Consider the following 25,119-nt stretch of genomic DNA (forward strand, 5'->3'; position numbering starts at 1 on the left):
AATATTTGGTCGTCCCCAAGACAGTGTGTGCCCTTTCCACAAAAACTTAGTCATTTTGCATTTATATAAATCTTTTTTTTTTTTTAAGATTATTTGACAGAGAGAGACAGTGAGAGAGGGAACACAAGCAGGGGGAGTGGGAGAGAGAGCAGCAGACTCCCCACAGAGCAGGGAGCCCCGAAGAGCCCAAAGTGGGGGCGGGGGGGTGTCTCGATTCCAGGATGCTGGGATCATGACCTGAGCCGAAGGCCGATATTTAACAACTGAGCCACCCAGGCGCCCCGCATTTATATAAATCTTATATGGTGTATCTGGCAACCAAGGGCCACAGTCAGTGTAGGGAGAGGGAGTTGGGGCTGTCCGTGTCTCAGTTTTCTCTGTGGCACTGGAGACTTTGGTCCCAGCACCTGAGGACCCGAAACAGCACCTCTGGCTGTGCAGGTCTCAGGGCTCCCTCAGCCTCCCAGCCCTCAGGCTTCAAAGGAGATTAGAACAATGACCACCTGGGCCCTACCCCTTCTCCCATACCTTCCCCACCCATGCTCAGCTCTCCACTCAGCTCCTCTGTTCCTGACATGTTGTGGAGAAGCCAGGGTCAAACATCAGTGTTAAAAGCATGGTTACCAGTTGGAATGTGAAGAGTTTCACGAACATTTACTTAATGCATTTTATTGCTGGTCCTGCAACTTTCCATTTGACTTAGAATTTCATCTTTGCGATGGTTTGCCAGGATCTCCTTTCTTATAATGGCAGCAGGCACTTTGCCAGGCCTTTGAGGTTTATGAAATGAAATAGAGTAGGGGCACCTGGGTGGCTCAGTCAGTTAAGCATCTGCCTTCAGCTCAGGTCATGATCCCAGGGACATGGGATGGAGCCCCGCCTTAGGCTCCCTGCACAGCGGGAAGCCTGTTTCTCCCTTTCCCACTCCCCCTGCTTGTGTTCTCTCTCTCTCTGTCAAATAAATAAATAAAATCTTAAAAAAAAAAAGGAATGGAATGGAATCTGGTCCTTGCCCCCAAGAAATATCAAGACTCAGGCGCCTGGGTGGCTCAGTCGTTAAGCGTCTGCCTTCGGCTCGGGTCATGATCCCAGAGTCCTGGGATTGAGGCCCGCATCAGGCTCCTTGCTCGGCGGGAGGCCTGCTTCTCCCTCTCCCACTCCCCCTCTCTCGCTCTGTCTCTCTCTGTGAAATAAATAAATAAAATCTTTAAAAAAAAAAAGAATAGAAATATCAAGACTCACAGATAAGCTAAGACATGTGTTGTGCACAAATACAAAAATATCAAGCGGAAGGCAGAGGCTTGTAGGATAGATACTAGCAAAGAAGTGGGTGAATTTGAAAGGGAGACGCAGGCGGATTTCCAGTTAGGAGACCAGAGGAGGCTCTTCAGATGAGGACGAGCTGGTGTGGAAAGAGTAGAGGCTGGGGTGATTTTGATTCACACAGAGGCAATAGAACACTGCGTTAGAATGTTGTCTTAGGGTCTCAGGAGCTGTGTGACCTCCAGCAAGTTTCTCAACCTCTATGAGCCTCAATTTCCCAATCTACAAAATGGAGATAATAGTAGGACTGACCTCATTTGGTTATTAGGAGATGAAATTAATGAGTGAATACACGTAAAGCAGTTAAAACAGTATCTGTCACATACTAAGGACTCAGTAACTATTAGCTCTGCAGGGAAGAAGGATATTCTAGGCAGAGGGAACTGCTCTAGCAAAAGAAGGAAAATGAAAGAACTATTCTTTTTAAAAATTTTAATTCCGGCAGTTAAAATACATTGTTATATTAGTTTCAGACGTCCAATGTAGTGATGTAACACTTCACTTCTGTGCATCACCCAGTGCTCATCACAAGTGCACTCAAAAACTATTATTCTTTTGGGAAACCCCAAAAGAATAGAAATACCTGGCGAACGAATGGAGAGAGAAACACTGCTCATTATAACGGCAACTGCCTGCAGACCTCAGGGGAAATGGGGCATGCCACTGGAGGCTCCAGATGGGAAAGTGGAATGAGGGGACACCTCCCTGGTGACCCTGTCCCTCTGGTCCTTCCTTTGTGGCATCTGGGGCATCTGATTGAGTCCTGAGGGTTGCTGGGGGAGAGGTAGACTACGAGGAGAGTATTCCAGGGGGGATGGGGGAGGCAGGGAGTCACTTATGTGGTATGATTTGCTGCTTCAGTGGATAGGTTACTAAATTTCCTTTTTTCTGCAGATTTGGACTTGTTAGGAGTCGTCTTGATGCATAATCCCTCTAGCATTTTTTACTTGCTTTTTTTTCTGTCTTGATTAAAAAATACAACTAAAAATTGCCACCGATAAATAGGGCTAGGACTTGTGTCTCATGACCTGTGTAGCTTAGTTCATGTACCTTTGGCAATTTCATCATGTGCTCCTCTCCATTTTCTGCCATGCTACAGTTAGTTTCTGAGGGACTTTGAGAGTTCTGTCCCCTTGCCTCAAAGGGCACCCATGGTCCCCTGCCAGAGTGTCCCAAGTGTCCACTATCAATCACCTTTTTGGGGGGGTAAGCATTGAAGGGTCCTGGGGATGGCTTGTTAATGGAACGTTTGGGCACTGAAGTTAGAATGGCAGCTTTTGGAGCTGAGGACTTATCAGTGAGTGACCTTGGCAAGTGACTGTCTCTTTCTGTACCTCAGTGTCCTCATCTGAAAAATGGGGATTAAAAATGATACCCATCTCATTAAGGGGTTCTCTGAGGATTTTACAAGTTCAGATGTATGTAGCATTTAGTGCAGTGGCTGTCACATAAGAAGCCCTCAATAAATGTAAGCTACAAAGTTTCAGCACTCCATCATCTTAGCTACAAAGTTGTCAGCACTCCATCATCTTAGCTACAAAGTTGTCAGCACTCCATCATCTTAGCTACAAAGTTGTCAGCACTCCATCATCTCAGTTTATTCAGTGGATTGCCCACTGAAGAACTTGGAGGCAATAGGAAACACATCTCATTTTGTGATCTGGGCAAAGGAAAGCTCCAGAAACACAGGGCGTTCATTCAGTAGGATGGTCCCAGGTGAAGGTTTTACCACATACAAAATCTTCTGAACATTTAGAGGATCAGGGGGAGGGTGTAGAGTTCCCAGGGAAGCATCAAAGAAAGGAAGAGGGTCAGGAGGACAGGTGAATGGCAGTTGGGAGAAACTAGCTAGGGATTGGGAAATGCAGCCCTGGGGGTGGTCACAGGTGTGAGCCCCTGAGGGGAGGAAAATGGAGCAAGAGGCGTGGGGAGGTGGGTGGGGGGAAGGAGGGCCAGAGAGGTCGCGGAGGTCTCCTGCCAGGGCTCCTCGAGTGAGTGAAGGAGGCATGGGCTCTCCCCTTCTCCACCTTCCTTAGGCCTCCTGGCTTCTAGGCCACGGCTGAGGACTGCAGATCTTACTGAGCTGGAAACAGCTAGAGCCACGGGCAAGTGAGCCAGACTGCTGATCACCCTCCAGCTCACAGTCATCCCACTCTTTGTCATCCTTTCAGGGAAAAACTGAATCCCAGGGGCCCTCTGTTTGGCCCAGACCTTGGTCTAGTGCCCAGGTTGTTCCGGTGTGGCTGCCATATCTCAGAAGTCAGCTGGGCATGGCTAAGAACTTCTTATAATAGTCAAGACAGGAAGTGGTCAGGGCCTGGAAATAAAACAGCTCTAGGGGCTGGGAGGGTAGGGAAAAGGCTTTTTCTTGGGGTGGGGGGAAGGCTTTGTGTGCCTTCTTGGGCCATAATTCTCTTGCATAGACTTCCTGAACTTGATCTGGACTGCAGGGCCCCTACGGATAACTTTTTCTTTGTGGACTTCCCAATTTTATTTCAGAAATGGGCAATATGAGAATGTTTTATTCCCATAGGAATTTCTCCCGTTAATATAGCAATGCCCACTGGAAACATTTGGGGGTGTCTGCCATCCTATACCCACACTTATAGGAAGGGAGACAATGGTTTGTAGAATAAGCTCAACCTGTTTTTCAATCCAGCTTTGCCACTTAACTACCTGGGTGCTTTTGAGCTAATTCCTCCATCTCTCCGAGCCTCCATTTTTTCACTGGTAAAATCAGGTTTTCCATGCCTATCTTGTGCTGACTAAAGTATGAAAAATTCTTAGCATAGTATTTTGCCTATAATAACCACAAAATAAATGGCAGCTAAAATAATAATAATAATAAAAATAAAATAATTGCCTCTTTACCCCTCCAAGCCTTAGTTTCTGTCTCTGTAAAAGGAGTTATTATGAGGATTAAGGAAGATGATCAATACTTGTAAAGAAGGAGGTATATAAAAGAGGAGGGTATATATGTTATATACCATACATTATATATATGCCAAAGGTCTGCCATGGATTAGAATAGGGGCAGGGAACTGAAGATGGTCAGTTTGACCAGCAAGGACCCTGCCCATAGCCTATACTGCCCTCCCACCTCAACTTGGCCAACATTGCTCAGGGGTCTAGTGATAGGCAGCAACAAAGAAGCCGTGGGTGTCTTGACTTGTAGGCAGAATCTGGGGATTGACTGGGAATCCAACAGAAGTGAGTTGATCCTAAGGTGGAAAAACGAGCTCACATTTATTGAATACTTACTTACATGCCAGTGACTGTGCTAAGTACATTAATTTTTTCCCATCCAACCCCCATTTTACAGATGGAGAAACGGAGGCTTAGTAACTTGCCCCCGGTTCCTAATGAATGGTGGAGCCAGGCTTCAAATCCTGGCCACCCGACTATTGTGAGCTCAAGCCTTACATTTCTCTATCTCTCAGGAAGGTGAGTCAGGAGAACATTGCGACGGCTGAGACATGTGTCTGGAGCCCAGCCACAAGCCTGCACTCACTGGAGCAGAGCCCCAACGAGGGTGCCTGGGGATTTAGAAAGATACCAAAACAGGAATTTGGGGCCAGAAGCCAAGCAGCAGCTCTGTTATCAGAACAAGGCGTTACCCTGGCTTCAGGGGTGGATGCCGAAAGGGCCTGGACTGGTTTGAGATGGGGTGTAAGGAGTTAGGTGATGCCCTCTGTGGGCATGGAGCTAGAGTCCAGGCTTGGCCAAGGTGGCACCTTGTACACCGAGCTGGGATGGAAATTCCTGGGGCTCTCACTTTTTTTTTTTTCTCAGTAGAGAGAGTTCTGGCTCACGTGAGGATGCAGTCCAAGACAGAAACGGATTATCTCAGGCCCAGCTGGTCAATGAATATAAAATGCCAAGGCTGAGCTCCTCTCTCCCTGACTACCTTGATAAAATCTAGGATTACTTTCTCAGATAGCTCCCCAGAGCCCAGAAATTCCAAGCTATACCATATTTAGACACTGTGGACTCTGAAAAGCCCATTTTCCTTCAAGTCAAAGGAACAGCTGGGTCATCTCTTTCTCAATGGACAGAAGATCCTCTGTCAAATGTGTAGGAGGAGAAGATCCTGAGTCAATATGCTACTCCACACTTAGTCTCCTGAACTAGAAGAATGTATTTGCATTGAAGGATCTACAGTCTCTCCACAAATAGTAATAATAATAATTATATATTCCTCTGTGCTTTTCAGATTCCAAAGGGCATTCATATCCATGGTTTCATAGAACCTCATAACCATGTGTGTGTTGGGAGGAGGTAGAGTGGGATTGGCGGTGAGACAAAGGACAGGGAACAGATAGTTATTTTTTACAGATATGGGAAATGAGTACAGAGAGGATTTGGACTTCTTCAAGATCATGTAACTAGTAAGAGGTGGGGCAAGGGCCTAAATCCAAAGGCCTTCTGACCCGTAGTACAAAGGGGAATGAAGCATGTCTCTTAAGGCAAGAGGTCCAGGAAATGGTCACAAACCTGGTTCCTCCAACGTACCATGGTGACAATAAGGAATTAAATAGGAGTAGGGCTTCCCCAGTGGGGGCAGATAACGGATGAGAGCATGGGGAAAGGATCCCTATTTTGATGTCAGCCTGGGCATGGTCAGGCAAGGGGCCAGATAACATGATTTGTGCCTCTTAAACGGGTCTTGGGGAAGATCTACATGTCATGCATTGAATACCCCTCCCCTCTATAAGCTGGGGGACATGGAACTTGGGAAAATCACAGAATGGACACTCAGTGTCCATCATCTTTGTTTGATTGATATTTTATAAAAATTAGTTAAGAAATTAGTAGAAATTAATTAATAGTTAGAATTACTTGCTAGGCAAGTAAAAAAAAAGTAGAAGAGATTCTTTTATTTACTGAGGGCCTACAGGGGAATGTAGAGATAACTAGCTACAGTCCCTGCTTTCAAGGAGCTCATCGTTCAGTTGTGGTGGAAGAGATGAGGATAAAGCACTTCATAATCCCAGAACTTCTGCTTCTGACAATGAGAGTGGTACAGGATTTGCTCTCCCACAGTAAACAATAAATGTAGACGAAATATTTGAGGAGCTGCTTTAGACCCTGAACATAGACAACAGAACTAAAATCACTGAGGGAAGGTAAACACATGAGGTGAGCTTTACATCTGCCCAGATTTCTGCTTGGGGGGACTTTCTGGATTGCATTGAAAGGAAGTGGAGTCTAGGAAGTGTTTGGTGATCTCATGGAGCTCAAGAGCACAGCTCCAAGTTGAAGGCTGCCGAAGGCCCTGTAATTTGTGGGGAAGGCTGTTAGAGTGGAAGGAACTGACCAGAGAGGTGCCCCCAGAAGTCTGCATGGGGGCTCCCCAGGGTCTTTGGGTGAGGGACAAGCTGCACAGGCACATGGTGAGACTCCATAACCCTCAGCAGAGAGCAGCTGGGAGCCAAACAGAAAACACTAGAAGTTGCACGTGGCTTAGAGATGTTGGAGTTTCAGCTCAGTCGAAGTGCAGAGACTTCACTGAACAAGTTGTCTACTTAGATGATCCAGGAAGTCCACATACCTTAGGAGTAGGGACCATGTTCTAGGGGTGCCTGGGTGGCTCAGTTGGTGAAGCGTCTGCCTTGGGTTCAGGTCATGATCCCAGGGTCCTGGGATCGAGCCCTGTGTTAGGCTCTCTGCTCAATGGGGAGCCTGTTTCTCCCTCTCCCTCTACCCTTCCCTCTGCACCCCCCAATAAATAAATAAATAAAATCTTTTTTTTTTAAAGGACCATGTTCTACATACTAGTCCTGAAAAGGAATAAAACCAAGATGGGCTAGATCGAGATCATCTGCCAGTAATTTAAGTGCCTAATAGAATAACACTCAACACTCTCCGAGGGAAGTAACATAAACTCTAAAATGAATAATCTACAATGTGTAATATGCAGTCTAATATTACCATACACGTGAAGAAGCAGGAAATTGGGACCCAGGGTTTTAAAAAAAGCAATCAAGATAAACAGTCCCTGAGATAGGTCAGAACGAGCAGAAAGGCATTTTAAAACCATGGTTGTAAATATGCTTGAGGACCTAAAGGAAAATATACACATAGTAATTGAAGATATGGGGAATCTCAGCAGAGAAACTGAAACTATAAAAGAGAAATGAAGGGAAATTCTAGAACTTAAAAAAAAACAACATCTGAAAAATTCCCTGGATAGGCTTAGCAGCATAGTAGGGACTGCAAAATAAAGAATTGTAGATTATTCATTTGAGACTTAGAGAGAGATCAATAGACTAATCTGAAAAACAAAAACAAAAAAAGGATTAAAAAATGGGGCGCCTGGGTGGCTCAGTCGGTTAAGAGTCTGACTTGTGCTCAGGTCATGATCTTGGGCTCCTGGGATTGAGCCCTGAGACAGGCTCTGAGATTGGCAGGGAGTCTGCTTCTCCCTCTCCCTCTGGCCCTCCCCTGACTCGTGCTCTCTCTCTCTCTCAAATAAATAAATAAAATCTTTAAAAAAATAGTGCCTCAGTAGTCTGTGGGATAATATCTAAATACTTATAATAGCTTATATAATACACTATATATATGATATATACTTATATAATACTTATAACTTATATAATTATTATAAGTAGATAATATCTAAAATATGTGTAATTGGAGTTTCAGAAGGTAAGGAGAGAGAGAATGGGCAGAAAAAATATTGGAAGGAATTATGGCTTGAAAGTTCCTATACTTGGTGAAAAATAGGTCACTTCTATATTCAAGACACTCATCAACCCCAAGTAGGGTAAAATACCAAGAGAACAACGCCTCTTCACCTTACAGTCAAGTTGGTAAACAAACAAACAAACAAACAAAGATAAAGAGAAAACTCAAAAGCAGGTAGAGACAAACCTGAGACAGTTTGAGCAATAGAAAAATGGCAGCATTACATTATAACTCATGGAATAAAGTAAGTATCTATGAATTCATACTGATAGAAATAAATTATCGAAATTTTAAAATGAGAGGGAAGGCGCAGCTCTTTCTCATTGTGGAACACCAATTAGTAGTGGCAGAAGAAAAAAAGGAAGGTAGAAATCACTATTAACCATGTAACTGATCACAGTCAAGAACCATTAATAGATATTAACATTAGTGAAAGTATGGAGAAAAACAGGATATTTGTATAGAATTGAAGTGTCTTCCATAAAATATTTATTAATTACAAAGAGAAAAATAGTAACTTGATGGTGAAGAAGTCTGGCAGACACCACCTTAACCACGTGACCAAGGTTAACATTGTAAGTAATAAGACATATTGTCACCATGTACTGCCCAGAAGCGCACCATTATTGTGGTATTCAGTCTAGAATGCCTCAGTACAATCATGCGAAAACCTCAGGCAAACCCAAACTGGGGGACATACTACAAAATAACTGGCCTAAAAATTGACACAAAATGTCAAGGTGAGGAGAGAAATAGACTGAGAAAGTGTCACAGATTGAAGGAGATTAAGGAGACATGATCACAACACAGTATGGGATCCTCTGATGAGCCACTAAATTCTACACCTGAAACCAATTTTACCATATATGCTAACTAGAATTTAAATAAAAAATTGAAATAAAAGTCAAACAAAAATCCTAACTAGAATTTAAATAAAAACTTGAAATAAAAAATAATCACTTGCCAAAAAAAAAAAAAAAAAGGACGATATGGAATCCTTGATTAGATCCTGGACTGGTAAAAGGACACTAACAGGAAGATTGACAAAATCCAAATATTGTATCTGGATTAGTTAATAGTATTGTATCAATGTGAATTTCCTGTGTCTGATAATTATGACTTGGTAATATAAGATCTTAACAATAGGGGAAACTGGGTGAAAGATAAAAGTCTTTAGTATTTTGCAATTTCTCTATAAGTGTAAATGGTTTTGTTTTTATTTATTTATTTATTTATTTTTAAAGATTTTATTTATTTGACAGAGAGAGACACAGCAAGAGAGGGAACACAAGCAGGGGAAGTGGGAGAGGGAGAAGCAGGCTTCCCGCGGAGCAGGGAGCCCGATGCAGGACTCGATCCCAGGATTCTGGGATCATGACCTGAACTGAAGGCAGACGCTTAACGACTGAGCCACCCAGGCGCCCCAGTGTAAATGGTTTTAAAACAAACAAACAACAAAACCAGAGGGAAAAGACAAGGGAACAAGAATGTAAATAATGGCTGACTTCTCATCAGAAACAGCGGAGGCCAGAAAACAGTAGAACAACATCTTTAAAGTCCAAGAAGATCCACCATTCCCCGCACCCCCATGGCTGTCAACATAGAAATCTATATCTTAGAAATATATATATTTTTAAAGATTTTATTTATTTATTTGAGAGAGAGAGAATGAGAGACAGAGAGTGCGAGAGGGAAGAGGGTCCAGAGGGAGAAGCAGACTCCCCGCTGAGCAGGGAGCCTGATGTGGGACTTGATTCCGGGACTCCAGGATCATGACCTGAGCCGAAGGCAGTCGCTTAACCAACTGAGCCACCCAGGTGTCCTATATCTTAGAAATATTATAAATGAGGGGGAAACAAATGAGAGTTGAGCATATTTGTTGCTAGGGGACCTTCACTGCCAGGCTTGCTTATGGAAGTTCTTCAGGCAGAAGGGGCTGGGAACGTGGATAGTGGGTTTGTTGAACCAGCGTTGGTGCCAGCAGAGCTAGGCTGAGGAGACACCTAGGGAACTGGGAGATTGGTTATAATTGTGGGAATTGAGCAAATATGTGAATATATAGGCAGAGTTGTGACCGTGCTGTGTGATCTGGATTTTTTGCCAGGGCAAGTACAAGCCTGTGGACATGGCTTCTGACCCAGGGGCCCTTCACCAGCTAGGGAGTCTTAAAGCCCAGGTCAGGAAGCCTAGCTACCCTTTGTGGGCTGGCTCCTCCTCTGTTCCCTTGCAACCTGCTAGAGACACTTCTGCCAATGGGTGTTGCTCCTTTGGAGCTTCTAGTGTTTAGGAGGTCTGAGGAGGAAGTGCCCACCTCTGCAGAGGGCGGGGCTGGAGGAAGGGGCAGTCAGACAAGCCTCCATGGAAGAGATTACATCTGGGATGTTTGGAAAGTTAGGTGCAATTTTCCAGGTGGAAAATTTAGAAAGATCAGTCAGACAGAAAGCCAGACAGGAGCATTTGGGAATGCGAAGTATTTTCCTGCGCTAGGGTGGGAGACGAGGCTGGAAAGCTGAGTCGGGGCCAGTTTTCAGGCATCTTGGGTGTCTCCAGAGAGGGCTCAGGGAAGCCCAGGAGCTGGAGAGACTTCCATGCTCTTTGATGGGTCAGGTCTTGTTTTTACGGTCAGTCGAGCTACCCGTCGCGTGGGGGGTACCAACCCCAACCACTGGCGGTCTCCTGCTCCCAGCTCTAGCATTTTGCCTCTCTGAGCCGCCTGAGGTTTCTGGTCTGGAGAAGACCCAGAGACCCAGAGGAAGGATTGGCAGAGAGCGGGAAGGAGACCTTTGAGGAAAATACGATAAAGCTGAGAAGCCTGTGACTTTGCGTTTGGAGGCGGTCTATTGACCGTGTCCTGAAACGTTTATCAGTCACTATGTGCAAGCAAGCATCTGCAGAGAGAGGCCCTTTATGGACATCCTTACTTACACACAAGCTTGAGATGTCTCAAGAGGCTTTCCGGAAAACCAAACTAACGCAAAGAAAAACTCGATGAATAATAAAGGACTAAACCGGTGCTCGGCACCAGAGTGAGTATTCAAACGGTTTGTCAAATAAACAAATCAAAGTGTGCCTGATGCAAACTCAAGGTACAGAGGGAAGTGCCCATTCGTTCAGGCGAAAGAGAAAGCCATATGGGCGTCTTCAGGAGGTGGGACGGGGTCAGGAGAGGGGCCCCAGGCTCCCGGTTTTTCTAAGCATACCAAGTGTCCGGGCGCGCCCACGACCCCGCTCCGGTCCCAGTCTCGCCCGGTCTGCGGGTCCAGGCGGATCCCAGCGGGCGGAGGCGAGGCGGGGAAAGAGCGGCCGCGGTTTCCCACCACCCCCTCCCCAGCGCAGGGTCCGGAGAAGCGCGCGAGGGGAGGAAGCGCGAGTCCGCGGCCCGCCCCATTACGTCCCACCCACCGCGTCCCCTCCCCCGCTCCCGCTGCGGGAAAAGTGGCCGCGGGCGCCGCCGCTCACTGTGGGGCGGGCGCTGCGGCGGCAGCGGACGAGATGCGGGCGCTGCCGCTGTGGGCCGCGGCCGCGGTGCTGGTGCTGGGGGCGCTGGCGGGCGGCGGCGGCGGAGGTGAGTGAGGCTCCCGCGCGGCGGGGACGCGGCTCCCCCCGGAGATCCGCGCCGCGCATCCTGCCACAGCCCGAGTTGGCGGACTTGTAGCCGGGCAAGCGGCGGGCCGGCCCCGCGCGTCTGCGCTCCGAGTGCGCGGGGCCAGGCTGGGGCCGCCGGAGCCGGCAGCCGGGAACCTTTCCGGCCCCGGGATGACAGGCGTGAGAGGCCGCCTCGGGGCGGGTGCTCCGGGACGCCGAAGCCCTTGGCCGAGTCAGGCGCCCGCCCGGGGCGGCCTGGGCGCGCGCGGTGTGGCGGGCGCATCTCCCGGGCGGCGCGCCTCGCAGGTGGTCTGGGGCTTGCGGAGGCCGGCTGGCCGCGGTGGGCACGGCGAGCTGCGGCTTCCCGGGGCTGGTCCCCCGCGCTGCCGGAGGGCTGTGGTTGTAGCTGTTCGGACGAGAGTGTGTGCGCGCGCGGGTGTGCCAGCTTCTCGACATTACTCTCTCTTTGTGTTACACTTTCTCCCAAGTTCTTTTCTTTAAGTCTTTTTCCTTGGTGGCTTCCCGCGGGAGCTTTTAGGAGCAGGGCGAGGGCTCTGTCTCCTACAGTGTCCCCGGGTGGCAGCCGTGCCTCTGCTTCCGGGACAGACCCCGCATCCGAGAAACCTCCAGTGTATGCGAGGAGCCACAAGAAGGGTCCCTGGAACTGGCTTGGATCCCTGGCTTTGTCTCTCCTGCTGCTGCACGCCCTATGCCAAGACAGTTGGCATTCAGCCTCCTTGGTGCTGGGGAGCGGGTGGAGGGGCAGAGGAGCCTACAGCTCAGGGATGCTGCCCGTGGTCCTTCCGGAGCCCCGGTGACCTTCCCAGACAGAACTCTGGCTTCCGTTCCTCTGCCGGGGACGCACAAGTGTGCATATATGCACTTTTAATGAAAAGTGTGGTACTCATTGTAAGACAATTTAAATCCCGCAGAAGGCATTAAGAAAGTTAAGATTTACTAAGTCCTTACAAAGATAGCTATTCAGAAATACTTTGATGACTGCCTTCAAGATCTTGTGTGTGTAAGAGATTATACAGGACGAGGCAACAGTATCTTTTAAAAACACTTTAATGAGGTATGATTGACATACAAATAACCATATATATTCAGTGTATATGACTTGATGAGTTTGGAGATACATATACACCCATGAAACCATCACCACAATCTCTGAATGATGTCTTGGTGGAGGAGTTACAGATAATATATAGTGGGCTAAGTTGTTTTTGCTGAAGCTTCCCATGTGATAGATGCTCAAACAGGTCAGCTGATGTCTTCAGCCTACAGTGAGCAGCCGGATGACCATGGTACCGAAATACAGATCTCCAGCCTTGTGCCCTAGGAGGTGTTAGAGACGCAGTTCAAATGCTGCCTGATGTTAATGGGGGCGGTGGAGCTGTCTCCTCCAGATGCCTGCTCCCATGAACTTAAAACATTTGTTGCTTTTCTTTCCACCTCTACAGCTTTCTGAATTTTGAATGATTTCTGAGTCTCACTAGACACTGTATTTTCTTATAGTCTTAGAAGAAAGTAAAATAACATGAGATAGAGCCTAGCATGGCACATGTTTCAATATTAGTGAAGATGAAGAGTGTACGTTATTTTGGTGTCTGTCCCTCCACCCCTCACTCCTAGTATCTTTTGTTGATCTGATACAGAGTTGTAATGATCCATATAGGACTCCACTGCATCGACATACTTTAGTTTGCCATATTCTTTGGGAGATCTGTTCACAGATTCATCGTTATGATTGGGATGATTCCAGCTGTAGTAATGGGTTGTACTGAGCTAGCCCCAGGCTCCTTCTGAGAAGCAGGTTGGAGTAGTGTTTCAGAGCATGGGCTCTAGAGTTAGATCTCCAGAGTAAGAAGCCCCCAGTAAGAACAGTTTATATTTGAATCCCCTCCCCCAGGATTGGTACCTGGATTGCAGGTGTTGTCAGATTCCTGGGGAAGCAGGTGGTAGGATGAGAATAGAAGAGGGGTATTGGTACACACAGTGTTGAAGGGACGCAGAGAGAGCTGGGTGGTGGCACAGAGAGGTTGTCCCAGAATAGGAGAGTCTGGGATGGGGAGAAGAGAGGCTGTTTGAGAGTAGAATTGAGTTTTGGAATTTATGTCCAAAGATGATCTTTTTAGCTTCACTCAGGAGGTATTGGGTTTTGTGGCTTTCACCTATGTAAATCTGTATTCTAACCTGAGACCTAAAGGATAACAAGTTTTGTTTGCTGTCACCATCTAAGTTGATTACTTCTGAGCTGAAGTGCTAATTTCTCCTCCTGAGTTTATATCCTAAAAACTCTCCAAATGAAGCCCTCTGCCTGGAGAGACATGGCAGGAAGGCTTGTTGGCTGGGGAAAGGGACAGTTATGGTTTAAAGCCAGCCAGATGTGGGTTTAATTCTTGATTTTGCCTCTTATTGGCAGTGTGACCTTAAGCAAGTTACTTAATCTCTTGGGACCTCAGTTTCCTCATCCGTAAAGTGGAGAAAACAATACTTTGATGACTGTGCTAATTAGAAAATAAGCATCCAATAAGTGGCATGTATCATTGCCATCATTCTTATCCATGGTATCTACTGTGTATTGGAGACAAGAGCTATTATTGCTTCACACACAAGTGCAACCTGGGCTCGCAGAATGAGACCGATGGGACCCCTTCTCCCACACCTACGTGATAGTCCCCCACTGGTGGTTTGGCATATCTCAGCCCCTCTCACCCAGCAAGAACCCACAGAGAAGAGACCAAGGAGGAAGAGGTGCATACATGTGCTTTATCGACTAGAAAACCTTAAGTTCTGCCTCTGGGGAAAGAGGAAAGTAAAAGACATTCACAAGATTTCAGGTTCTGTGAGGAGAAGGACATGTCTATTTTGTTCAGTGCTCTAGGCCCGGTACCTGAGACTTTTGACAGCCAAAATAAATCCTAGGGAACGCTATGAGAAGGCATCTAGAGGTGATATGCCTCATTGTAAGAAACCCAATATTTGAATATCTGCATTCATTCACAGAGGATCCTCAAGTGCTCCATCTGGGCATTCTGGAGAATTTTAGAATACAGCTGAGATCATGAATTCTTTGTGCATTTGGATCTCTGCACTGTGGTGCCTTAGACCTCTGTTTTCAGGGGACCCTCTGTGAATTCTCTGCCTTTTTCTCCCTCTCCTGGGAGGAGACACAGAAGAGGGAAGCATTCTCCTTTACCCACCTCAAAACTGCAAGTGGGAGGGGGCGCCTGGGTGGCTCAGTCGTTAAGCGTCTGCCTTCGGCTCAGGTCATGCTCCCAGGGTCCTGGGATCGAGCCCCGCATCGGGCTCCCTGCTCCACGGGAAGCCTGCTTCTCCCTCTCCCACTTCCCCTGCTTGTGTTCCCTCTCTCGCTGTGTCTCTCTCTGTCAAATAAATAAATAAAATCTTAAAAAAACATACACACACACACACACACACACACACACACACAAACTGCAAGTGGTAGAGGTCTCCTGGGGACAGCATCAGATGGGGCAAGGAGGCAACAGTGAGGAGGGGGAGACTGGGTATGACTCTGGAATTTCCTAATAGAAATTCCTCCTCACCCCATTCAGGATCTCTGGTTATCATCCCCTCCCAGCCCTACGAATCCTTCTGCCTCTGTTGGCAGAAATAGCCAGGAAGCTTGCCCACAGGAACCACAACTCATGAATCAGCAGACAGATAATTAACTGGGGGAGTGACTGAGCAGCTTCAGGGAGAAACCACTTGGCCTGACCCAGCCCCATCTGATGCCCACAGAGCTGGCCTGCTACTTCACCCCATGGCCTCCCCTCCCTTCCCCCAAATCCTGGCCCTATCCTGAATGGGAAGATCATTGTGCCTGAAGGAACCCAGGTCATGGGTGGCAATGCAGGTGGGAAAAGAAAACTGACACAGCCTATCCTCCCTGTGTAAACTGCTGCCATTTATTTAAATTTGAAACTCTCTAGCCAAAAAAAAAAAAAAGTGTAAAAATCTCCCTTTTTTCCCCCATGCACACAGTATCTCCAGGAATACTCTTTTTAAAGTTAGGTTTATTGAGGTGTTATTTACATGCAATAAAACCCATCCTTTTTAGGTGTACCGTTTTTTGAATTTTGATACACGTTTGGTTCAGTAACCATCAGCATAATCACGATACAGAATATTTCCGTCACCCCAAAAGGTTCCCCATTGAGCTCCTTTGTTATCAGTACCCTATCCCCACCTTTAGTTCCTGGCAACCTCTGATCTGTTTCCTGTCCCTACAGATCCACCTTTTATGGAATGTCATATAAATGATGTCATAGGGCATGTAGTCTTTAAAGTCTGGCTTCATTCACATAGCATGACACATTTGAGATTCACCCTTGTTGTTGTGTGTATCAGAAAGCAAAGGGTTTATCCAAGGCTACTCCATCTTCCACGGGTGCTGAGACTGTTACCCTGAAAGCAGGGGGACTATATCAGTTAAACCCAGATGCAGCTTTCAGTTTCTAAATTTTCTAACTGGATAAATGCATTTGGGCCATGTATAAGCCATTCGATTTCCCAAGTGCTAAGTAGTAATATCTTCAGGATATTGGAGAGGATTTTGCAGCTACCTGCACTTTTATTTTTTTAATTTTTTTATTGTTATGTTAATCACCATATATTACATCATTAGTTTGTGATGAAGTGTTCCATGATTCATTGTTTGTGCGTAACACCCAGTGCTCCATGCAGAACGTGCCCCCTTGAATACCCATCACCAGGCTAACCCATCCCCCCACCCCCCTCCCCTCTAGAACCCTCAGTTTGTTTTTCAGAGTCCATTGTCTCTCATGGTTCATCTCCCCCTCTGACTTACTCCCTCTCATTCTTCCCCTCCTGCTATTTTCTTCTTTTTCTTTTTTCTTAACATATGCTGCATTATTTGTCGCAGAAGTACAGATCTGCGACTCAACAGTCTTGCACAATTCACAGCGCTCACCATAGCACATACCCTCCCCAATGTCTATCACCCAGCCACCCCATCCCTCCCACCCCCCACCACTCCAGCAACACTCAGTTTGTTTCCTGAGATTAAGAATTCCTCATATCAGTGAGGTCATATGATACATGTCTTTCTCTGATTGACTTATTTCACTCAGCATAACACCCTCCAGTTCCATCCACGTCGTTGTAAATGGCAAGATCTCATTCCTTTTGACGGCTGCATAACATTCCATTGTGTATATATACCACATCTTCTTTATCCATTCATCTGTCGATGGACATCTTGGCTCCTTCCACAGTTTGGCTATTGTGGACATTGCTGCTATAAACATTGGGGTGCACGTACCCCTTTGGGTCCCTACATTTGTATCTTTGTGGTAAATACCCAGTAGTGCAATTGCTGGATCTTAGGGTAGCTCTATTTTCAACTGTTTGAGGAACCTCCATACTGTTTTCCAGAGGGCAACCTGCACTTTTATTATTGGTCTGGAAAGCAATGCGTATTTTGTGGCCAAATACGGTATGTCACAATCTTTGGGGCCAGAAGCTGTTAAGTAAACCTGGGGCTATTCTACCTTTAAAAAAATTTTGTAGCATCTCTGAAAATACAAGTCTTCCTTTCTGGTTTTCAGTCACATTGTCACAAAAAGACTAGTCTCCCTCTCCCCATAATTTCTTAGTTCCATTGGTGAAGATATTCCAACACTCAAGGAGAGAATGAGGTGAACTTTTTTTTTTTTTTTAAGGAAGTTGAATGCTGGAGAGTAAAATGGCTGGTTCCCCTTTAATTCTGTTCTCCCATCATGTTCACTATTAATCAGATGATGTGTTCTATTCAGATTTTCCTCCTTGTGTACATAATAATCCTTATGTGTGTCTGTATTCCCTTACCTAAACTTGTATTATTATTATTATTTTTTAAACTTACAAAAGCCACTTCCTTTTATGCAGAAAAAACCCAAACCTCAGGTGTGAAAAGAGCTGTGGGTCAGGAACTGAGAAACCTATATTCTATTCCCACCTGTGCAGGCTTTTTCATCAATTTGCTGGGTGACTTTGCACAAGCCATCTTCCATCTGGGCCTTAGGCACTTGGTGTCTTGGGGACACCTGCTCCTCCCCACCTTCAAGTGGAGAAGTTTTTCTTTTAACTAATTTGTAACATGGAACTCCATGTAAAGATTTCTTTGGAGAAAAAAAAAAAGGGAGGTCTATAGTTAAAAACAGCCTTGAAAAACTTCGCACCGGAAGAGAGCTCCAGAAGTTTGGCAGAGGGCACATCCAGTAACCATTTCAAAAGTCCCTGTAGTCAACCTTAATTTCTTTGCTAACTGGGATTCTTGGATAGAGAAACCTGGGCCTATAATATCCACCCATGGTTCCAAACCCTTGCTTTAGCCACCACATGAGATCAACTCCTCTAGCTTAAGCCTTCTGCTGCCTCGGTCGGTGGTGGCCAGGTTTGACCACCTCTTCAAGATGGAGGGGAACATGGTGTCTTGGTTCTCGGACTTATATAGGTTGAGAATAGACCATCCCATGCTCTCTCCTGGGTGGTTCCTGAAGGGAGTGGGCCCACATTTAATCTGGAGTTCCTACGGAACTTTGGATTCAAGGAGGCTATAGGATTTTGATGTTGAAGGTATGCCATGTTGTAGGAAGCCTGGCATACTCTGGGAAGCCTACATTTAGATGAATGCTAGGGTAGAAAGTGAGACAGGACAGAGGACATTTAAAATTAGCTTTAATTTTCTTTTAGCTTGTAAATGTAATTCAGTTTGTTGCGTAAAAAAAAAAAAAAAGTCAAGCAAAGCAGAAATAGAATAATGCAGGAAGTACCAAGTCCCTCTTAGTCTTGTCCTTAAAGATAAGTGCTGTTGACAGTTACTCTAGTTTTTTTTCCTATATATATCACCATAAACAGTTATTTATCCTTACTGTTATTTCTCAAGTAAGATCATCCACAACAGGATCATTGTCACTCAATAACATATCCTAAACATCTTTTTATGTCAGTTTGTATCTTTCCATTATTTATCCTAAGAGTTACAATTCTAGCCAGCACGCATACTGTTATATGGATGTAGCAAAATTTACTTAACTGATTCCCTGTTGGCAGACAGTGGGATCATTCCCAATTATTTGCTACTACAAATAAAACTGCAGGGGGTGGCCTCGTTCATTGTTTGCACCTTTGTTCAAGTGTTTCTACAGGCTCAATTTCTTGAACTGAAGCTGCTTGGTCAAAGAACATGAATATTTTACGTTTAGATTTTAATAGGTTTTGCCAAATTGTCTTCCAAAATGGTGGGAGCAATTTGCCTTCCTACCAAGATAGGGGGTGGGGGATGGGGTGGGATGGGGAGCAACGAGGACTGGTGGCATCGCCGTTGCCTGGTCTCCATACCCACCAGACATCAACTGCGGGAGGAGAAGTAGCAGCACTGGAGTGTTGGATGCCAAGAAAGTCACCAACAGGGCACTGCTGGGCTGGGCCCCAAACAGAGGTTGGTACAGGTTTGCTTCTTCTCTATACTGAGTGAGTCAGATGGGAGGTGGGGCCCGTGCTGATAAAATTTTCCAGAGCTGGAGAATCAAGTCTCCACTTAAGCTATTAGGAAGAAATGGACATTTGTGCATTGTGTGTGTGTGTGAGGGGTCTTGGGCCCTGGGATGCTGGGTCTCCTAGAGCATTAGTCATCCGTGATGCTTTCTGGCTGGAATATATCCTCCCAGGGCTGGCTGCACCTTGAAGATCTTCTAATCTAATGCTGTTTGCTTTACAGAGAAGCAGAAAGGGGAGACCCTGGGAGTTGAAGTGACTTGCCCAAGATCATCCAGCTAGTTTCGGGGCATTGGTACGGTCTAGTCCTGGGGGCTCTTGTCTCCTGGCCCCGTGATTTCTTCAGCATATCCTGTTAGATGCAGAAGGCCCGGGGAGTCGGACCCTGAGGTGGGGCTGTGGTGGGGTTGGGGATGGGCATTCCTAATGCAGGAAGCAGTTAGAGTGAAGGTAAGGAGGAAGGAAGCCAACATTTACTGAGCCACCACCGCAGGTGGTTCTTCTGCTTGAATTATCTCATTTAATCCTAACAACGAGTGAGGTAAGGATTAGGTGCATATTTGGGAGCATGGGGAAAGGAAGCAGCGGTTTGGGGTCTCCCATGCTTGGCTGATGTGGCTGCATTAGGCCTGTTAAATACTAGGGAGCAATTCTGAGTCCTTGAATAGAAAATGAAAGAGTCACTGGACCTTTGAACCCCAGGGAGATGACAGGACCTGCCCGAGGTTACACAGCCGGTGGAATAGCACAGGTGTCTTTGGACTTGAGATCTGCCTGTGGCTCTGCATGTCTTCCCCACCATGTCCACTGTTACACAAGAATCCTGTTCATGGTTTTACCTCCCCTGCCCCACAGTGTTGCTCAGGGACTGGGTGTTCATTTTATATGACAACCATATGGAAGACAGGACTCTGTCCGAGGTGGGCCTTCTGCAGTGTTCTGCACATGGCTACCGAATTAACCCAGTTGGAGATGATCACCAGGGGTGATCTGGCTTCACTTACAAGGGTAGGGCCCATTGGCTGAAGAGTCAGTGAAAAGGGTATGGCCAGTGATCAAAACATTTGAACTTTGTCCAAGGGAATCCACTTGTTGGGGACAAAATCCATCCTGTCTTTCTGCCATGCCCCACATGCCATCCATCAGTAAGGCCCTGGCACATTAACTAGGGTCTGACCACACTATTAACCCCGCTACACTCCCAATCCAAATCCCTGACATCTGTTGCCCGGATTATTGTATTAGCTTCCTAATTGGTCTCTTTTCGTCTTGTTCCCCTTATGTCTGCCTTCCTCTGAGTGGCCAGGATGATCTTTTCTAAGCTCACTTCTGCTCAGACTCCCCTAGTGGCTTTCCATCGCGTGGAGAATGAAAGCCACGCTCCCTTCCGTGGTTATAGCTTCCGTGCGTCCTGGTCCCTGACCACTACTCAAACCACTTCTCTGCCTTATTCCTCCTCCCTCTCTCTTCCTGCTCTTTCTTTAACGGGCTGAGGTCCATCTAGCCCTTGTCCTGATTCTTTCTGGAATGCTCATCCCTAGATCTTCCCATGACACACTCCTTCATATCATCTTGAAATATCAACTCAGAGAAGTCTTCCCCCTCCTTTTTTTCTTAAAAAAATTTTTTTCTTTGAGTACACGTGACACACGTTACGTTAGTTTCATGTGCACATAGTGATTCGGCATCTCTGTACATTGTGCTGTGTTCACAAGTGTGTCTACCATCTGTCACCATGCGGTGCTATTACAGTACCATCCACGATATTCTTATGCTGTACCTTTTATTCCCAAGACTTACTCATTCCATAACTGGAAGCCTGGATCTCCCACTCCCCTTCACCCATTTTGCCCGACCCCTTACCCCCCTTCCCTTCAGGCAAACAGCACTTTGTTCTCTGCATTTACAGGTCTGATTCTGCTTTTTGTTTGTTCATTAATTTGTTTTGTTTTTTAGATTCCACATATAAGTGCAATCATATGGTATTTGTCTTTCTCAGTCTGACTTATTGCATTAGCATAATACCCTCTAGGTCCATCCATGCTGTCACAAAAATTGGCAAGATCTCATCCTTTTTTATGGCTGTGCAATATTCCTGTGTGTGTGTGTGTGTGTGTGTGTGTGTGTGTGTGTGTGTGTGTGTGTTTTACATCTTTATCCACTTACCTGTTGATGGACACTTAGGTTGCTTTTGTATCTTGACTTTTGTAAGTAACGCTGCAATAAGCATAGGGGTGCATATATCTTTTGGAATTAGGGTTTTTGTTTTCCTTGGGTAAATACCCAGTAGCGGAATTGTTAGATCATATGGTATTTCTATTTTTAATTTTTTGAGGAACCTCCTTACTGTTTTCCACCATGGCTGCACCAACGTACATTCCCACCAATAGTGCACGAGGGTTTGCTTTTCTCCACATCCTCGCCAACACTTGTTATTCCTTCTCTTTGTGATTTTAGCCATTCTGACAGATAGGAGATGATATTTCATTTTCAGTTTTGACTTGCATTTCCCTGATGTTGAGTGATATTGAGCATCTTTTCATGTGTCTGATGGCCATCTGTAGGTCTTCTTTGGAAAAATATCTATTCAGGTCCAGAGAGGCCTTTCTTGACCACCTTCTCTAGAAGGGACTCCTTCCTCTCATTGATGCTATTCTTTTGTTCTGTTTTCTTTTTAAAAAGCATTTGCCACTGTTTGAAATTGTACTTTGTGGTGTATTTTTTTGTCTTCTTTTTTGCACTAAAATTTAAGCTCCACAGAGTAGGAGGCTTGTTTCAACCACATGCCTTCAGTGTCTAGGAGAGTGCCAGGCACAGGTAGGTGCTTGATGAATATTTGTTGAGTAAGTGAATGAATGAATGCCAACATCACTGTTGTTATGATGTATGTTAGTAGAAAAGTATAAAGCCAAAGTACCCACTTTCCCATTATCTATAAATGGATTAACCATAGCAGTTTTCATTCCAGGATGGCTTTTTTTCAATCATGCAAAGTATTTCGGGGCAGTGTTCCTCAAAATCCTGTCATATATGCTATGGAAATGCAAACCCATTTTGTATTAGCTTTTTAGGGCTTCTACAACTGTGTGGCTTAAAGCAATGGAAATTTATTCTCTCTGGAAGCTAGAAATCTGAAGTCAAGGTGTCAGCAAGGCCATGCTTTCTCTGAGACTCTGGATAGAATCCTTCCTTGCCGCTTCCTATCTCTCGGTGGTGGCTGATCTTCTGGCATTCTTTGCCTTCCAGTTGGGTTACTCCCATCTCTGCCTTTGTCATCACGTGGCGTTTTCTTTGTGTGTCTGTCTTCACATGGTATTTTCCCCTTACAAGGACATCCGTCATATTGGGTTAGGGCCTCCCCTACTGACTTTATCTTGATTACATCTGCAAAGTACTTTATTTCCAAATAAGGTCACAGTCGTAACTACTGGGGGTTAGGACTTCAGCATACCTTTTTAGGGGCACAGAATTCAACCCATAACACATTTTAACATTGGTAGAGGCAAATTTTACACCAGTGTTTTCTGATGTTACATACCATATTTAACTGTGATGTTAATTAAAAAATTAAACAATTTTTTTTTAATCTCTGAAATTAGGATGCATCCTACATCCATATGTCTTAGGTATGGTGAAATGTGGTTGTTTGGATTGCCTGCCATTTTGAGTAATGCTTACTGGAGCTTTGTGCTCAGAGGTATATGTTACCTTGAACTCCAGTTCTCCTGTCTCCTTCCCATTCCTTAGATTACTGAGCTGCTGCTACATGTAATGAAGGAACAAAAAATAAAATCAATTTTCTTAGCAGCCTGCTCTGGAAGAAACCACTTGTGAATCCATATGGCAGTGAGCATGAGATGTTTTGTTCTTGGATGACTCACTCAGCCAGGTGACTGCGATGGAAGATCAGGCATGGCCTGAGTCACCCGCTGTCCCCATGGACCTAATTGGGAAGTGACCAGTCAAGGGTCAGCGGCAGGGCTGGGGACCCAGGCCAGAACTCCTCTCTGGCAGAGTGGAAGATAATCTACAGTATACGCAGTGTGCATCATCCTTCCTTCCCACTAAACACCTCTCCGCTTGACTTAGCGCTCTCCTGAAATTCTGTGGCCTCACCAGGGTGGCCCGTTCCCGCTTTCTGACATCCTGTCTCATTGGACAGCACGTCCTCAAAATAGCTCTCATTGACGCATTATGACTTCCGCTTGTTCCAACTCCCTTCCTTGTTCCCCCGCTTTTTTCCCTCCATTTTTCCCAGCCTTTGTCTCTCTTCTGGTTCTGTGAATTGGGCTGATGTGCCAAACCACAGCCTTTCCTTCTGCTGTCCAGGCAAACTTTCTGGCAGTCTCGTCTAGCTTTTCTAATGGGCCTCCTCCTCCCTGCCAGCCCTCCTAGGTTGGATTTTTGAACACTAATCTTCCTGACTCCATTTAGAAGTTAGATCTGACAGTTGATCATTTTACCCTCATCTGGTGCTTTCCGGCTCCATGTTCCCACCGCCGCCCCGTTCAGGGCACGCTTAGCGGTGTGTATCGTGCAAAAGATCCACCTGCCTTAAACAGCTGGGGACTGAGGATAAAAACAGAGAGGAGAAACACAATAGCAATGAGAGCTACTGGGGCATCAGCTGCCTGTAGTGAGCCCTTCCTGTGTGCCCGCCCTTTGGGCCCAGAGTTTGACAGGGATCGGTTCACTGAATCCCTACAGCCACCGTGTGAGGACCAGGGCCAATCCACCTTGTTTCCTGGCTCTGGCTAAACCGTGGGAGGAAATGGGTGGTGGGAGTGGCTAATTCTTTTCAATGACAAAAGTTCTGATGAGGATCACCCCTTTTCCAGCGGGGCTGAGTCTGGGCCCTTGAGGCTAAGCAGGAAAATAGCCTTATGAATGACTGGAAACAGAAGCCCAAACTCCTTCCACATGTTTAGGAGGGAGGGGTGGCCTCAGAGCTGCAGCTCGCTGAATCGGCAAGGTCCAGGCGCAGAGACTTCTGATGAGTCAATCCCTTTTAGCCACTGCAATCCAGGGAACCTGCCCTTGGTGGCAGGTCTTGGTGGGGGTTATCGTGGGAGGGGATGGCTGGTTCTCACGAAATCCACCTGTGATTCACTGAGGGAGGTGGTAAAGGGAACTGGCTGACACGACTCCCTAAAGAACAAATCCCAGCAGCTTGTCTCATCCTCTGGGGTCAGGGGCCGCCCATTCACTGGGAGGGGGTCTGCTGCTATTTATTTCCCATCTGGCAAGGCCTTCTATTGTGGCTACAAGTCAAGGACTCATAGGCAAATAAATGCTAATTTGCGAATGAATGGTTGGAAAAACGGAGAGGCAGGGAAAAAGTTTGCAGAGATAATTTGATATGCTCATACCTCCCATGGTCCTCTCTTCTAACTCTTCCCGACATCTCCTTGTGCGTCTGCTCCTCCCCACCCCCAGAGAAAGTCGATGGCATTTATGTCCAGAATTACCCCCCTGGACGCTGATTCCCATGGAAACTTCAAGGTGGGAGGCAGAGACCTAAAATAGTTCAGGCTCTGCTCCTCTCAGAGCTCTTTCAGTCAGGCAGTAAGGGGGTGCTATGCTCACATCTGGCTGGGAAAAGAGCCACTGGGAGCTGAGAATGGCCAGGCGGCCCTTGCGGGGCGGGCTGGGGGGTGCGGGGGGGGCGCCTACTGGGTGCGTTGTGGGATCTGAACTGTGAGGCCTTCTGAAGCTGGCAGCTCTGGGGAGATGGGATACCTTTCTTCCATTATAGATAGACAGTGCCTGGCTGAGGGCTGCCCCAACTCAGAGGTGGCCTTGGAACCTTAGAGCCAGGCCGCAAACCGCTGCCATAATTCCCCACCTCACAGTCCTTACGCTCGCTCGGTAAGGGTGTAGTCACGTCAGAGGCTGTGGCCCAGGGGTTATTGCTCATGGGCTGGTAGCAGCACCCCACTTGCAGAACTGTGCAGTTGGGAAAGGCCTTTGAAATGAGACAGACTCAAGCTCTGA

General features: G+C 46.3%; 1 protein-coding gene across 1 annotated transcript in view; it reads left to right on the plus strand.

Moving 5' to 3' along the window:
* The first annotated feature begins 11,428 nt into the window (after window positions 1–11,428).
* The window catches only part of ITGB3 (integrin subunit beta 3), a 59,095-nt gene continuing 45,404 nt past the window's right edge, over window positions 11,429–25,119 (plus strand). Inside the window, exon 1 of the mRNA XM_027626193.2 lies at window positions 11,429–11,578. Within this exon, the coding sequence (XP_027481994.1) occupies window positions 11,506–11,578 (73 nt within the window). The 5' untranslated portion in view covers window positions 11,429–11,505. The remainder of the gene's footprint in view (window positions 11,579–25,119) is intronic.

This window comes from Zalophus californianus, chromosome 16 (genome assembly GCF_009762305.2).
Source record: "Zalophus californianus isolate mZalCal1 chromosome 16, mZalCal1.pri.v2, whole genome shotgun sequence".
Taxonomy (NCBI): domain Eukaryota; kingdom Metazoa; phylum Chordata; class Mammalia; order Carnivora; family Otariidae; genus Zalophus; species Zalophus californianus.